The following is a 16,670-nucleotide window of genomic DNA, read 5'->3' as shown; positions in this document are numbered from 1 at the left end:
CCTTTGGGCAATGATAATCTAACCTACTAGAAGCTGCCAAGGCAGCTAGGCCAGAACAAATGAGGCTTCGCTTAGATGCTACGGCCTTTTTTATTTTGAGTGGCACGCTTTCTGCCACTCAGAGGTCATGCACGTGATCAAGTGACGTCACATGCATAAGCTCTATTGCTTTGACGTCTGCAAAAGAAAGGCGGCGAGCTTCTCTAGCTTTCAAGCCAATCTGATGTGACAGGAAGTGCTGAGACGATTCTTTTATCTTTTGCAGGAGACGGTTTCTCCCTTCCCAATTCAGACTAAGACACACGCAAGAAAGAAAAGAAGAAAACGTCAAAGAAGAAAGACACACATGCACACAGATAGACGCAAAGAAACAATTTCACGAAATGGAGTCAAACAAAATGCCCGAGATCGAGTTGCCCTGAGAAGCTCTTCACACAACCGGACGTGACGTTGACGTTATAAACGGTATTCAACTCCGCCGTGCCGTCTCCAGCCGTTTTCACTACCATCCCATTGACGGTCAGACGAAGTCTGTCACCGACCGGAGGCTTTGGCCAGTTTGTGTTCGTAGTCACGTCCAAAATGCCTAATACTCCGACCGTTATGTTGACGAAATTCTGAGTGAGCAACTTTCCAGTTCCGCTCACTCTGCAGCGACTAACACTACTCGGAAAGTAGTCAGCGTCGACAGAAAACAGCGACTCGCATACCCTATCGTCTCCAAGAAATTTCATGCTAGAAGCAGATCCTTCGTAGACTCCCTTCCCTTCATTGTATCGAACGGCGTAGAGTTTAGCACTAGGGATGAGTTGCTTAGGAACATCAGGTCCTGCGTATTTCACCGATAAGTAGCTGAATCGTGTTGCCACAAACTCGTTGTCTTGAGAAATGTAGTCGACTCTCATGAGTCGAAGTCCGGCTTTTATATGAATAGCCGACGTCTTTACTTCGTCTAGGAAACTGACGCTGATATTCGATTTGTAGTAGAACGTGCCGTCAAGAGAAAGGCGAATCTTCAACCCTTTCCCCATAGAAAAAAAGAACGTGTAGAAGCCACTTCTATCTATTTGCAAATAGGACCACAAACGCGCCGCGTAGCTACGGACAAACGAGTCTCCCGGCGCCGAACGCGAAAACAAAGGTTTGATCACTTCAGGTTCGATATCGAAGGAGGTCTCGAATTGTATCATTTCTCCTTTCGTCGACGGCAAGTCGAACTCTGGTGGCAACGTCTTGGTGTAAGGACCAACAGTCTCAGTGCCAGGAAAATGCAGATCGTATAACGGCTTCCCTCTGTTCATGTCTAAGTGCTTCCACTCTTTGGACTGAAAATATTCAGCAATGATACCGTTTCGGACGGTGGGTCTATCCGCTGAGATTTCTACTGCTATGCCGTCCAGCGTCTTTGGTAAACTTCCTGCTATTTCGCATCCGCTCTGCAGTCGCACCGTTGCCGACTGGCGACCTTTGACGAGGCCGCCATTCCAATTAAGCTTTCCTTTGACTACGGTTGTAGAGTTGGTCAAATTGACGTGCCCGTCGAGTGTCCACCCAGAATTCATAGTCACGAGTCGATCGCTGAGAGAGAACTTTCCGTCGCGATGTAAAGTAAAAACATCGCCAAAGACCGAATTTGGCCCGGAGGAAAGACTTAGGAGCGACTGTCGTTCAATGGAGAGTTCGCCTTGAACGTCAAATGAAGCCCCCGCGCCAACGCTCACGGACCATGCACGACCGATTTGCAAGTGCCCCAAGTTCACTCGAGCCTTCGGTGAAATAATAAATTTCCAATTGATCGTCGGTCTATAGAAATAGCTATAGGTCAAACGAAGCGCGCTGCTGCGATGCATTTCTAGAAGTGAATGGATGAAGAAAAGATTCGGATTGGGGTTGCCGGAGTGAGGAGCGCCGATGTCGATAGAAATGTCCCAGATCCCTTTGAAAACAATTCTGTTAAAATGGAAGACGGCGTCTGAGCCGGACGAAATTCTTAAGAAGCATCGCCAGTTGAAATCCCACGCCGTCGAGTTTTCTTCAAAGTAGGATTCCCGATCGCCGCGAAATGGGTAGGGATTCCCAAAGAAATCAATTGAGCCATTCCCTTTCGTGAAGCGTGTTGAACCGTGAACGATAACTTCGATACCGTAAAAGCTGAGCTGCTTGTAATTTGACAGTACAATTGACCAAAAATGAAACTTATAATAGTATTGTCGGTTTCCGGGGAAGACAGAGAAGTTACCGTAGTTACGAACGTCCCACGACCACCCATTCCAGGAAACGACTTCAATGTTGACGAAGCCGTAGTTAATTAACCCTGATCGAAAACCATCAATGAGCGGAGCCTCGGAATACATCCTATGGGAAGAAATGCTATGGTCCACTCCCCTAACAGAGTAAACACCGTAGTTGAAAATCGTGCAATGAACGCACTCCAGTGTATCAAAAAATGCGCCGTGGGTCAGCTTGCCTCTGTTTTCCACAACCAAATGCCGAATACGTTTGTCACTGTATCTTCCACTTAATATTATAAACGACGTTGTGACCACGAGACGACCCCGGCTCGCTGCCGAAGCCACATCGCCGTCGAGCAGCTGTCCGCTCCATCTGAACCACGTCGACTGAAGAAAGCCTTTCACAGTCAAAATCCGTAGACGAGCATCGAATTCCGATACGATAAGTCGAGCCGACGACTCGACCACTCGACGTCCGCCGACTCGGCATACAAAACAGTCACTTTGACGACAAGACCGTCGGGTATCGTTATCCGATAACTCCCGGGCAGCGCGATGCGCACGACGTCGGTCGAAAGAGGGACGCGACGAGGATTCCAGTTCGAAGAGTCGTTCCAACTACCGCCTTCGCGATTCGTCCAAGTCGCTGTCTTTCCCTCGGGTAACGAGCGAAATACGACGAGGCTCTTCGCCGTTGTCTGAAAGTTCTCCTCATTTCCGACGTAGTGTCCGTAGATTACCGCCGTGCCAGGACGACCGCGACGAACGAGCGAACCGGAATTGACAAACGTCGTCACGACGCCAAGGATCGGATCCGGTACCCAGCGAATGGGATCGAGAACATGAAATTGGCACGTCTCACAAACGTCGACAGTCACCGATTCCCGACCGAATATCAAACCGTCGCCCGCTAAGGTCAAGGAGGAGGAGGAGAAGCCAGTCTGCAGCGTACTCGGAATCCCATCTTTCGGAGCGTCGATACGAATGCGAACGTTGGTGAACACTTTGTCCGAAATGCCGACGATGTCGAAACCACCGCGCAACCGAATTGTGCCGTTTGCCGCCACGAACTCGCCCGCTTCGAATGTGCAACGACCGTCGACGCTCATGCGACCGTTGCCGATTCGTATCGTTCCTGCTTGCGCGACGTCCGAGTGACAATTCGTCGACGCATCGACGACGTTCAGGACTCCTCGCCCATTCACGACGAGCTCGTCGTAGAAGTCTAGCGTCGATTCTCGCCCTTTCTTCGCCGTTACGATTGCATCGTCGTCGATGGTCGAGCGACGATAAAACTTCGCCTTTCCAATTGCCAGATTCCAACCTTCGCCGACGAACGCTTGACCGGTCACCAGATTTCCTATAGCGGCCACATGACGCTGATCGATGAACGTTCTACGAATAAGCGAAAGATCGCCGTGACGATCCATGTACAAACCGTCGGCAAAATCGACTGAATTGCTCAAACGAAAGTTGACGTAACCGTACGTTTCGAACCGAAAAAAGGAAAACGTCGAAGACGAGAGCGCGTTTTTGACGTCGATTTCAATGGCAAACCTCGCGTTCCACACGACGGTAGAGTCATTCAAAGTCGCGACGTTCTGATAGACGTCGTCGATGAAACGACGCCACTGTCCCGAAAGTTGTTCGCCCTCGGGAAACGACGGCGCGCCTTTGCGTCGCAAGGGGTAGCCGTACGTTTTCCACACGCTGCCGTGCGCCGATATAACCGTCGACGTCTCCCGGAAGACAACCGACGACAGATAGATTCGGGTCGCGTTATAATTGACAAACGAGCCGCGATAGTCCAAAGATTTCGACTCATAATACGTTTTCGTGACGACGACGAATTCGCCGTAGTTTCTCACGTCCCACGCCATGATTGTGGACGGCACGAGTTCGAGAACGACAAGCCCGTAATTAACGACTCCTCGTCGAAACCCGTCCGACTCCGACGACACCTCGTTGCCAATGACAAACAAGTGCAAATCTACGGTCTGAAACGTCGATCCTATTTCGTTGATGACGTAGCAACGGTCGCAGTAGAGATGCGGCGCGTCGTAACGGTTGAAGTAAGGGTGGTAGACGTCGTCGTCGTAGAGTCTTGATTCGACGTCAAATAATTTGCTTACTGTTACGTTGATGCGAGAAAAATAACGTTTCGTGTACGAGCTCCTGGCAAAGAAGAATCGCCTAGCGACGTGAAGTTCGCCACCCCCGGTAATCGTTTGACCGCGAAACGTCAGAAACTGCACCGATAGCCGACCTCGTATTGTCGTAATAGGCGTATTGACGTCGAGACTACCGATATCCGCGCGAGCAAAATGCCCGACAACGAGTTCCGGCCGACTGTCGCTTGACCCACTGCCGAGAGTCAAGGAGAGTGCGTTGGCTCGACTGTGATTTCGAATCATAAACCGATAGTCGCCGTCCATCGTCACGTAAGCGTCGTCGTCAGCTCGAGGCACGCGTCTCGGATACCAATTCGTCTCGTCGTCCCACAGACCGCCATTTGAATTGATCCATGTGACGGACGTCGAGTTGCCATTAGAAACGTAATTGTCGTCGTAGTAGTTGACAAATATCGATGACGGTGCGACCTCGTTCGCCTCGACGTCGACGAAGCGACCGCGATTGACGACGTTCGATTGCAATCCGGTTGAGTGCGATATCCAGAGGAATTCGTCGCCGACCTCGACGACGCCCGTCTCGCTCACAGTCAAATCAGCACCGTTCTTCGCAACAATTAGCGAGTTCACGCGAAGATAGCTTGTCGTCGGTTCGAATTGTTCGACGTCGAAATTCGGATTCGCCGGCTGCGAAGTTCCGTCGGGAAGAGCGTAACGTCGGAAGAGCTTGTCCATGGGTATCGGTCTCCAGTCGAACGACGGGCCGGAGTAGTCGACCAATAGAGCATTGTCGTAATCGGACGAGATGAGACGCTCTTGAATGAAATCGAATCGGAGACGAGAGACTCCTTGACGCAGTTCGAACGATTCGGTGATGTGAGGCTTCGATTTGTATAGATATCGAAGCGACCTGCGAGACGTGAAAACGATGCGGTCGTCGATCCAAAGTCGAACGCGGAGTCCGGCACCGGTTAGAAATCGAAATCTGTAGAAACCTGTCTCGTCGACGACGAGAAACGACCAGAGACGAGCGGCGTAATTAAGCGTAAACGAATGGGGACTCGTTATGTCCGTGCGCACGTAATCCGGCTTCAGCGCGAGAGGCGATGAACCGCTGCGCCTTGGCAAGCGATCGAACGACGAGAGAAACTGAACGGCATTCGGTCTATACGACCCGTCGTCGAAATCACGCGGAAGAGAATTTGACTTCCCGTCGTCGCCCGGAAAATGGGAGAGAGAATTTATTTGCGACGTCAGATCGGTGTCGACTCGATACTGAAAATACTCGGCCAAGACGCCGCGACGCGACGATTCAATAGGCGACGCTTCGATTTTCAACCCGACGCCGTCGACCGCTAACGGCACGCGGCTCGCCACGCGACCCCGCGCAAGCACGTGGAGCAGGGCTCGACTGCCAATCAAAAAGCCTCGGTCGTAGTGCCAGTCTTTTGTCTTCAGGGTCGATTCGGTTAAATTGACCGTACCGTTGGTGCGAAAGACTGAATCGATTGTCACGTTTCGGTTGAACACGTCGAAGCGAGCGTCGTTCGATAGATAAACGGAGCCGATGTTGACGCCACTAGCAAAGACGTCGGATCCAATCGTAGCCGCGGCATTCGTCTCGACGACGAGTCGCCGACGTATTGCCACCTTTCCGCGCGTTGACAAATTCAACGTCCAACCGGAAGTCACGACAATGAAGTCAACGCAAAATCGAGCAACGTCAGAAACGAAGAGAACGCTGCTCTTCTTCACGCGCCCGTGCCGACGCAGACGCAGTTCGCCGCAGTCGCCCAAATTCAGATCACCGACGAAGCGAACGGTAGCAGGGCGGTTGTCCACGTACATCCTTACGCAGCCGAACGCGGTAACGTTGTAAAATGTCATCGACTGGTCAATGAAGACGTCGACGTGATATCTGCTCCTGTTTCGACGCGCGTCGTGATCGTATTGGGCAAGGAGGTTCTTCCAAGAGCCGAGCGCGTACTCGTCACTCGTCGCAGGATACGAATGGACTTCCCACGTGCCATTTTCCGATCTCGTCGCCACGTTGGAATGACTAAAACGAAGCGAAACGGCGTAGAGTCGAATCGAGCCGTCGTTCACCCATCGACTATGCAGGGTCATTGTTAACCGATGCTGGGAACGTTGAACGCCGAAAATTTGAATTCGACCACCGATATTCGCGACGTTCCAGCGAACCGAATAATTGCTAATCAGTTCGACGACGACGAGGCCTCGATTGACGATACCGGAGGAAAAGCCGTCCGAATCTTTGTCACCGTCGGATTCAAGTTGGGCCCCTCTCAACATCATTGTCGACGACGCCTCGTTGACGACGAGACAGGCGCGACAGAAGACGACGGATTGATTCATCGACGGTGCGAATGTGAAACGCTGACGATTCGTCCAGATGACGTTTCGTAGGCGTTTCTTGACGTAGAAACCGCGTTTGACGAGAGCCAGGTCGTTGACGACTATGCGACCTCGAACGGAGCTCGAAGTTTGACTGCCGCCGTCGATGATTTTTCCGGACCAGACGAAGACGCTCGCATTTAGGGTTCCGCGCACTCTCAGCGTCGAGCCGACCGAATTGAATTTAGACGTGACCGTCAATGTGACGCTGGCGTCTACGACGAGACGAGTGGAAGCGGAGAGAATTTTCAGGAACTTGATTGTTGTGTTTTGATCGACGATCACGCCGAGGGATCGTGACGACGAGATCCTCACATCATCCGACGACCGAGGGACTCTAAGAAATATAGTCGATGAAGGCTGATACCTCCGAATCAACTGGTACTGCTATTTCAAAAGCGTAACGTACTGACTGGTTAGATAATATCATCCAGCGATTAAAAAAATGACCACCCTTCTTGTAGCCTCTCCAGCCAGACCCTTCTCCTCTGATCCCGGATAAACCCGGAGAGGAGAAGGGCCTGCATGGACGCACTGGTGATCTTACACTATAGTAAATGTAACCCTCATTCGCCTCCCCTACGCCAGCGCGTTGCTCCGCAAACACTTCGATGGCTCGCCGTGAATTACCGAGCGATTTACGACACGAAATTCGAAGCCGATGGTCGCTACATATCCCTTGTTTATTGGCTCTTCACTCTAGTTCGCTGCAGGCTGTCACGGAACTACGACACGGGGAATCCATTGGACGTCATCCCTGTCCACGAGATCGTTGAGTCTCGTAAATCGCTCGGTAATTCACGGCGAGCCATCGAAGTGCGGAGCAACGCGCTGACGTAGGGGAGGCGTGCCGAATGAGGGTCACGTGTACTTTAGGGTAAGGCACGTGATCACCAGTGCGTCGGGTCCGGGATCAGAGGAGAATGGCCTGGCTTGCGACCTGGCTACCCTAGTCAGACCCTTGCACGTACACAGTGGCATATCAGGTCAAACAGGAGGGGGGGGGAGGGGATGTGTTGCACCCCGCACTGTGGAGTGCGGCCCAATCACAGGCCGAGTTGTCTGTGACGTAGGGGCCAATTAGCTGTTCTAAACCGTTTACGCCCTCGAATGCTTTTATAGGAGTAGCGATGAGCGATCGAGGTCGATCGCACGCTTAAGCCACCCAATCGCACGCGATCGTAAGCGAAAATGCGACGATCGTACGCGAAATAAAGCAATGTAGTAAACGAAAACGACGAACTCCTCAGCTGCGGGGCTCGTCGCTTCTGCGTACGATCACCTAGACTTTCCAATACTCCCCTACTGTAGTTGCGTCGCTTTTGCGATCTCGAAGCTATGACGTAGGGCGGCGTCTCTAATAACTTAATTCGTTTAGTGCGTACCGCATGCAACACCCTCCCGAGCGAAGGGTGTGGCCTCCAGACTAAGGCTACCCTTCTTACGTGTTGCAACTCCAGTTGTTAGGATCGCTCCACCGAGTTCCACTACCCGTCCACACACATGTTCTCGCGTGGGCACTCCATGAGAGTCGAAAAAGGAGTACTGCAAAATAAGCAAGAAATTGAGTCGATCCCATTCACTGCCGAGCTAGCTAGGGGAAGAATGCGGTTAAGAAGCACACGACACGGATACTAGTACAACACGAGGAACAAATAAGACCGTGTGGGAGTCCACCCTCAGACAAGCTGACGGCGTGGGCGCGTTTTGTCTAACGGACTCTACCGTGCGTTGGCGATCGATCACAATCTCTGTATATCTAAACCACGGAGAAGCTGACGGCATAACGAAGAACAGTATATGTGGGTGAGTAACGGACACTATACCGTGCGTTGGCGATCAATCCCAATCTTTCTATAGCCTTGGTTCCAGACCCTCTTTCCCCCGGATGTTACCGATCCTTGGTAACATCCGGGGGAGAGGGTCTGGAACCGAGGCTAATCTTTCTATATATAAACCACGGAGCGGCTGACGGCGTAACGTAGTCTCGTTCCCAGCCCCTCCCCCTCCGTTAATATCACTACGTGGAGGGTCTGGGGACATGCCTTTGATCTTGTTGTGCACCGCTCCCCCCGATTTTGGGGGGGGGGTGATAATTGGATGACGTAGTAGCCGCGAAGTAGCAAGTGCACGGGCGAAGTAGCAAGTGCACACGCGATTCAGAGTTACTCGTCGATTTCTAGCTCCACTGATCACGAGAATCTCGCTCTATAGGGTATGCGCTGCAGAACGGTTTCGCCGGCAGTAGTTGACGAGTGATAAGCCGTGCTAGTTAAGCGCACACGAGCGCTGATCTAGCTCTATACCGGCGAAACCGTTCTGCAGCGTCCCTTTGCATACCCTATAGAGCGACTCGGAGATTCCCGCGATCCGTACTGTAATGTAGCTAGAAATCGACGCGCAACGCTGAATCGCTACTTCGCGCGTGCACTTGCTACTTCGCAGCTACTACGTCATCCAATTATCGCCCACCCAAAATCGGGGGGAGCGGTGCACAACAAGATCAAAGGAATGTCCCAAGACCGTAGTGATACTAACGGAGGGGGAGGGGCTGGGAACGAGACAAGGCGCAACGAAGGTGAGTACTACACCGCATACTAGTATCTAGGCACTGCAATCACGAGAAATAATCTTATTTCAGTCTACTGTAAATTTAAGGTAGATTGTGTAGCTAGGTAATCATGTACGGCGCCCGGCAGATTGGTCAACACGCGTCGAGGGTTTTTCCGTCGTAAAATATTCACCATCACCTGTGACGTCATTGAAGAAGAGTTTTCTGGTGCGGTCCGCTGAGACAGCTGAAAGCAAAGCGCTCTCGCACGATCAGATGCAAGAGAAAGGCGATATTTTACCTCGATCGTGACGCAGTCATCTCCCAACCGTTTCTTCCGCTTCTACCGTGTTCCCGTCGCTTTCAAAGGACGATTTTGCCCCCTTTTTGGCCGGCGAGTACGATGCCGCTATTTCCTCGCCTTTGTCTGGAAAAGAAGCTGTGCTTGGCTGGGAATTGTCTCAGTTTATCACCGTTACAGTTTCGGTCATCTCCAGGTTTATCTGTACGAGCGTTTTACGGCAAGAAATACGTAATGCTTGCAGGGCTCCGCGAAAACTTGTTCGATCATTCACACTCCTTCTTCTTCTTCAAGCATCTATATCTCTTTGCAGAAGAGCATGTGTTATCTGCATGTGATCAACAACAAAGCCTCACCCCTCTAGTGAGAACGAGCAGCAAATTAAAAACCGGTCACGTGGCGCCCTTGTAAGGAGGAAAAAACTTCCCGACTTATTTGACCAAAACAGATGAAATGACTTATTTACTATGTAGTCGCTCCACTCCAAGTTGAATGCAGCGTATTCTAACCAGGTAGAAAGCCTCGTTTCTTAGCTTAGTAGTTCGTCACCTCCGCCATGTTGTTATAGAAGAATCTTCATACATTTTGTACTGCCATGCAGTAATGATTTCATCGTCTTCCTGCCCAACGTAATGAGATTTCCCAATGATTAAAACTTTGAAGCTCGCCTTGCAAAGAATAGTTTTCAAACACAATGCATTTGGCAGAAATCGGCAATTATATACGTTCTGCAGAAAAGATTGATCTCTAAAATTTTCTAACAATTTTTATTAACAAAAGTTCCTCACTTTGGATCTGCTCAGGTAGGGAACGTTCAAAGAGTCGTGCACGTGATCAAGCACCCACGTACATTCGCCCGCGCTTGTACTCTCCCTAGTTGCCAACTCTCTCCAATGCTCGCTAGAATTTTGCTCCTAAAAGGATTGAAAAGATTGCTATATTGTGTTGTGGCTTTTCTCTTGTCTGCTTGTGAAGTGATCGCACGCGTGATAGGAGCTCGAGTGGCCGGCGAGGTTCCTTGCGAGTCCAGGACTTTACCGCAGAGAGCGAACTCTAGAACGAGCAGAGAAACGAAATACCTGTTGGAAGAAAAAAAGGGCCGGGTGACATAGTGTGCATATAACGTACAATGACCAGATTCTGGTCAACATCCGCCTTTCTGGCTGGAAGGGTGTGGTCCCCAAAAACGACCCTTTATAGACTCACTGGAGTGTCATTGGTAGTGGCAGATCACTGCTACGCTGCCGTTCCTTTGAACAAGTAAATGAGTTGATGACTGAAATGCAGGAACGTCGCGTTTCTTTTCCTTTGTCTCACGGCACAAGCATTGTCGGTACAGTGTGCCAGTGAGTCTCCTCCACCTAATCAATATTCTGTACCTATTGCTCCAATTTGACGACGACACAACGTAGGTGAGGAGGAGAGATCTTTACTCTTCACCTGAGAGTTGAGTTGATAAGGCGACTGCGTCAGTTGATATTGAAATTAAGCTCCGGACGGACGTCTCAACGTAAATACGTTAACAATCTATTGTTAGAAATAAGCAATTGATGTAATTAATTAGTTAGCAGAGGGAGAGTTGCCGTTTCCTTCCTTAGCCTAGTCGAGAAACTGCATGCTCAACACATTCGTACACCCCACGGACACAACACAAAACGCGTAGATTCAAAATGACCGTACGTTCGGCGCCCGCGAGATTTTCCATCGTTTCTCCGGCAAGTAGCATGCAGCCTCAGAGCACTTGCCTGCATGAGGCAGCCGAAATGTCCTTCTTAGTTTGCTGTACTAGCTTCAAGGACTAGCGGTCGCAACAGCGGAGATAGACCATAGCCGAAGAAGGTAGGATCCCGTACTCTGCGTCTATCTGCGTTGCAGCGCGCGTGTCTCGCGTGAATAGCTATAAACCGATTCGTTTCGATCTGGGGCTTGAAAGAAGTACCCTAGGCCCACCTACAAGCTCGAGAAAGACAGATAAGAGTCTTAGAGGTAATGTAGGTTGTTGTCCAACTGCCAGCTACTTGGACTGTCAGTCCAAGTAGCTGGCAGCTTTCTAGGGTTAACAGCAATGATAGGAAAAAATGTAAGACAGGAAATCCAAAAGCAAAAGATAACAAAGACAATCAAAACGCAAAATAAAAGACACTTAGACAGACAATCATGCAAAAGGCAAAGAAAAGATATGAAATGTTAGATATCCGAACGAAAGTTGCCTTCTTCCAAAAGTCATTCTTTTAGACAATAGTCGTCAACGCAACTTTGGCCCGCACTGTGAAGACCTTGAGCCTTTTTAGAATAATAGCAGAATTGAATGTCTGTATTGACTTTGCCATTATTAGCAGCCGAAACAAACGGATGAAGGCCTTCTCTCTTGTCACGATCATGGTCATCTTCGTCGTCTGTATAGCGGTGTAGCAATATAACATTCATACCGTATGCTTTGGGGCAGTGATCCTTTTCCACTGTGTAGAGAACGAAGGGAATTTTTGTTGGAAAAAAAAGCATCTCTTCTTCTTTATCGTTTTTGCAGCAAAACTCCAATTCCACGTCTTTTGTAAAGGCTCCGTCAGGAGGATTAGATCCTTCAAAATTGTCCTTATTATCAGTGTCCTCGTCGTCCCAGTGAATGCGCCCGCCTTCAAAGCCTGGCGGACAGTGAGAATTTTTTCTTAGAATGCAATATTTTCCTTTCGGCCAAGCATAAATTGGATTTTCGCCATCTGTATTTTCTAGAGCGTCATGTGAACAGTAAAACATGGTCGTGTCTACTCCCAATTTGCTATGGATGTGGGTACTAAAGCCATACGAGGCAGTATTAGTATTACCCGGGCCGTCTTCGTTGTCTTGGTGTATCATTGTTCTATCCCACGTCACATAATTTTCGAATGGACATCCGGATGTCGATTGAGGCAAAGCAAAATTAAAATTTGGCCAATTAATCTTAAATCCAAGCTCATTGTTCTCACTTGACCCAGTCACTTTTCGAAGACTAGGATATTTGCTTAGAGCGTCTTTTACCATTTCGACAAATTTTGAACTAAAAGACGATTCAAGAAGTGCGTAAATGGGTATGATGGAAATATGTATAGGCTCATATAGTGCAACTTTGTCAGAGTCGTCGAAGTCCCATCTGCTTTCTGACTCCTTGTACGTAACAGAACTTCCAATGAATTTTGTAACTCTTGTATCTTCAAATAATGATGTGAAGTCTTTATTTGAGGCTAATGTATCAACGTTGGCTGTGAGCGAAAATGTACCACCATAAATGTTGCCTCCCGCTGACAAACCAATATTCGAGTTATCCATTGCGTATGTCATCATTTCTTTTCGCGTCGTGCGCAGTGTGGACGAAAATCGGCTACCAACTTGCACTCCTGTGATAACGTGCGTCCCCCACTCGTCAAAAAGTCGAACGAACGCTTCGTCACTGGGTTTCGAATTGGACTGATCCTTGAGGTTCGTAACATATTTCAAAAATATTTTATCCACAAGAAAGTTCTTGCTTTTATTTTCAAAAGTGGGCTTGTAGTGACCTTCTCCGAGTAAGCACGTAGCAGTTTCAGATATATATACTTCTTCGAAGAAAGAAGAACCTTCTTGAACCGACTTGAATGCTGCACTTGCACTAAAATGAGCGCTAACCGCTACCCCTTCGTATCCTCCTTCAGCTTTGACGTAGTTTGACAATTCCTTCTGATACTCCTTTGTTGATTTTATGGTTTTTGCGGCTTGGTTGTCTTGGCACCCTTTTCTGTCAATGTAGTCAACTTGGTCGGGTAGTTTGTATTTTCTCGTTTTGCTAATATGGCCATCTTTGTACGATAATGATAAAATTCTCCGAGGATTTATGCCAGGATCCGAGTCCGTAATTGAGTCTCCAAGCGGATTCCCGTCCAGAATGTTGTAGCCAATTCCAATAAATTTCACTGCATTAGGAACTTCATAAGGCGTTTCTAAATCTTCAATTTGCCCAAATGTGAAATGAACGGCAAAAAGAACAGCAGCTATTGCAAAGAATCTACGGCCACAGCTAACAAAAGGGACATTAAGTACTAAGAATCGAAGCTCACCTCGTCATGCTGCTACTCCAGTCCTTTTCCGACTAACCACCTGCTTCCTATACGTTCGCCTTTATATACCGTTTCGAGTGGGCGTTCTCAACACGCCAAATGCCCGGATAAGGAAGGTGAAATCACGAACGTCCCATCCTGTTTCCCCGCGTTGCGCTCAGGAAACTCTTTTCAAAGTTGTAAGGTCACGATAAGCTATCTTCGCGCTTTTACTGTGCCGTATAGCAGCGTTGCCTGTAACGCGTGGTTGTTGTGGTCACACGTACGAAGGGCCATCTGACGCTTCCTTAGCTTCCTCTTGGCAATCTGTTGTGCTGACGTAAATCAACAGCTGTCGTTAGAGTGGTATTTTTATCTGCTCTCCTTTGATGAGTATATAAGGGCGATATATGCTGAATTAAAAATAAATGTCAGTTTTGCTTCTAAGATTCTCTTCAGGCGAATCTGGGCTCCGATTTTGGACGTCATCTGTCATTTGTAAGAAGGAAGATTTGCGTAATTGAGTTAGTGTGCATAGTGCAGGCGTCAGCACACGAATGCAATATAGCAGTCCAGAAGTTAGATATCGCTCGTTATAACAGGAGTCGACTTTTAATCGCTTTCGCCGAAACAGCCTCTTGCCGAAAAACAGGTAGGCGAGCCGAATTGCGCGGCGTCAGATGGAGCCTTGATCATTTGCGGTTTTGCGGTCGGAATTAGACATATCAGGGCACAGCGTATATAAAGAAGAGGATTCTTTTAGAACAGGAGACTATTTGACTGCGTTGTCAAGTTGCAGGATGACGAGGTAAGCATTGCTCCCGTAGCATCGATCCTTTATCTTCTTTACATGCTCGAATGAGTGTCGCCAAGTTATATTTCTTTTTCTTGCAGTGTCGTGACTTACGTTATTGCTTTGCTTTTTTTCGCAATAGCTGGTAAGATGTTCGCCTGTTCCGCCAAGGTTCCCGATGCCATCAAATTTATCGGGTTTGGGTACAACATTATTGACGGAAATCCTTTCGGTGACAGAGAGACCAGCGCGGATCCAGGGATAATATCAAAATCAATTTTAGCGCTGACATACAAGGAGAGCAGACTTAGCTCAAACCAAAACTATCAGTTGCCTGATCAAGTCGACTTCATGGAAAGAAAATCGTGCCTAGACCGAATGGACGCCAAAATTCTTAAGGGCTCAAGGGACTATCAGAACGATTTGTCGGTTTTTGTGGAAGTCGGCGGAGGTTACTCTGGTGACTTCGCCGATGTCCAATTCACTGCCAGTGCTGGGTACAAGACAGTCAATACAGGCGCGGAGAGTGATGAGAAAATCTACCTGTCAAAAGTTTCAACGTGTCACCTCGGCGACGCTATCTACACGACTCCTCTCGGGATGTCAGACGTGGGCTATAATTTAGACCCCAACTTCTTGTCAAGCTTAAATGAACTACCTTCGGATCCCAAGGACAAGGCTTACGGAGAATTTTTTGACGCATGGGGTACTCACGTTATTTACGGAATTCGCGCCGGCAGTCGATCTTCGGAAGTCAAGGAAACGACGCGAAAGGAAGCAACGCGTTATGCAAAGAAAAATCTCGATCTTAAAATTTCGTCAAGCGGCGAAATAGGTAAAGCCTCCTACTCAGTTGAATTCAACACTGCGACCATGGCTATGGATAAGAAGTTTACGTCATTGTTTGATATGACGATGACAACGTCTTTTATTGGGAGCGACATAAAATGGGACAGTAAAGCGAAAGAGTGGGTATGGCCAACATCCGCCGCCGATCTTCAAGAGCCAATACATGTCAAGATTATGCCCATTTTTACTGTTATTAATACGAACTTAGGTCACTACAAAGCCAACCTGGAGGCGGCTCTCAAATTGTATCCCGATTACCGTTCGGCCAAACGTTCAAAACAAAGTGATGGTCTTGGCTTTGATGTTCAATGGCCTGACCAACCTTTTGCGCTTCTTTCAGCGGAAAGATGTCCTTCTGGTTCTAGCGGGACTTGGAACAGGTTCGTATTCCTTCAAGATACGGAGGGGGGTTCGAGTAACACTGATGCTTATACGTACGATTTTTTGACATTGGTAAATGGTGCATATAACGCAGGCTTCATGTTGTCTTACTGTTCTTACACTCCAAACGTTGTTGGTGAAAACCACTTTTGGCCAGAAGGAAAATATTGCATTTTAAGGCTAAAGGGTAACTGTCCACAAGGCTTTCGCGAAGGGAAAATCCACTGGGACGACGAGGACACTGGTAATCGAAACCGTATTGTTGTTGGAGAAGGGAACCAACCCGACGGAAAATTCGACAAGGACACGACAATATATTTCTGCTGCAGAAACGATAACACAGAAGAAATGATGTTTCTGCCAACTGAAGATCCTTTTACCCTTTACGTTATGGAGCAAGGTTACTGCCCGAAAGTCTACGGCATGGACTCAAGATTGCTATATTATTTTACGGACGACGAAGACAATGCTAACGAAGACAGTAGAGTTGGCGTGCATCCTTACGCCGGTACAGAAGAAGTTAACACTCGTCTTCAAATTTGCCACTATCAAGAAACGCCACCAAGTCAATATAAAGCCTCTATTCTAGGATAAAAATAACACGATTAATTGTTCATGTTTTTGTATCTTTTCTGTATTTTTTCTTTGCCTGTTTCATCCAAACCCAAAAAATTCGTCGGTCAGTCTCTGTGTTATTAAAATATTCAAAAAACTTTTAGACTTTCGTAATGTCGGTGCTTATTCCTAATGCAGCTCCATCTTATGCCTAGTCTCGATTACTTAGAGAAGCCCGCCAAATGTGCTCGAAGCATTATATCTCTTTAGCTTCCAGTGTACACGTAACAAAGACGATGCACAAGGGCATCATTAAAATACAAAGGTTTCAATTGCTTGATTAACTAAACAAATAAATTAAAAATGTACGTCAAACCAAACAAATTTAATGACACATCTTTGAAGAAAAATATTATTAT

At 48.2% G+C, this 16,670-nt stretch overlaps 3 protein-coding genes and 1 long non-coding RNA gene across 4 annotated transcripts; 1 reads left to right on the top strand and 3 right to left on the bottom strand.

Moving 5' to 3' along the window:
• Positions 1-247: 247 nt before the first annotated feature.
• On the bottom strand, positions 248-8,678 carry LOC136196790 (uncharacterized). Its single transcript, XM_065986427.1, has 4 exons — positions 8,602-8,678; positions 8,501-8,534; positions 8,221-8,320; positions 248-7,112 (listed from the first exon to the last, which is right to left on the bottom strand). Exon 4 carries the CDS (start codon positions 6,734-6,736, stop codon positions 2,639-2,641), a length of 4,098 nt encoding a protein of 1,365 aa, XP_065842499.1. The 5' UTR covers positions 6,737-7,112; positions 8,221-8,320; positions 8,501-8,534; positions 8,602-8,678; the 3' UTR covers positions 248-2,638.
• A 714-nt stretch (positions 8,679-9,392) lies between these two features.
• On the bottom strand, positions 9,393-11,615 carry LOC136196793 (uncharacterized). The gene is made up of 11 exons (XR_010672315.1): positions 11,578-11,615; positions 11,308-11,524; positions 11,068-11,154; positions 10,834-11,006; positions 10,416-10,706; positions 10,296-10,355; positions 10,094-10,247; positions 9,984-10,049; positions 9,806-9,932; positions 9,628-9,753; positions 9,393-9,573 (listed from the first exon to the last, which is right to left on the bottom strand). It is a non-coding gene; the product is annotated as an uncharacterized lncRNA (long non-coding RNA).
• A 91-nt stretch (positions 11,616-11,706) lies between these two features.
• Positions 11,707-13,717, bottom strand: LOC136196791 (uncharacterized). Its single transcript, XM_065986429.1, has 2 exons — positions 13,695-13,717; positions 11,707-13,642 (listed from the first exon to the last, which is right to left on the bottom strand). Exons 1-2 carry the CDS (start codon positions 13,700-13,702, stop codon positions 11,851-11,853), a joined length of 1,800 nt encoding a protein of 599 aa, XP_065842501.1. The 5' UTR covers positions 13,703-13,717; the 3' UTR covers positions 11,707-11,850.
• A 492-nt stretch (positions 13,718-14,209) lies between these two features.
• Positions 14,210-16,414, top strand: LOC136196617 (perforin-like protein 1). The gene is made up of 3 exons (XM_065986207.1): positions 14,210-14,325; positions 14,394-14,481; positions 14,568-16,414. Exons 2-3 carry the CDS (start codon positions 14,474-14,476, stop codon positions 16,288-16,290), a joined length of 1,731 nt encoding a protein of 576 aa, XP_065842279.1. The 5' UTR covers positions 14,210-14,325; positions 14,394-14,473; the 3' UTR covers positions 16,291-16,414.
• Positions 16,415-16,670: the final 256 nt, after the last annotated feature.

This window comes from Oscarella lobularis, chromosome 16 (assembly GCF_947507565.1).
Source record: "Oscarella lobularis chromosome 16, ooOscLobu1.1, whole genome shotgun sequence".
In the NCBI taxonomy this organism is placed as follows: domain Eukaryota; kingdom Metazoa; phylum Porifera; class Homoscleromorpha; order Homosclerophorida; family Oscarellidae; genus Oscarella; species Oscarella lobularis.
The sequence above is the reverse complement of the archived record's forward strand: the minus strand, read 5'-3'. Positions and strand labels throughout refer to the sequence as shown.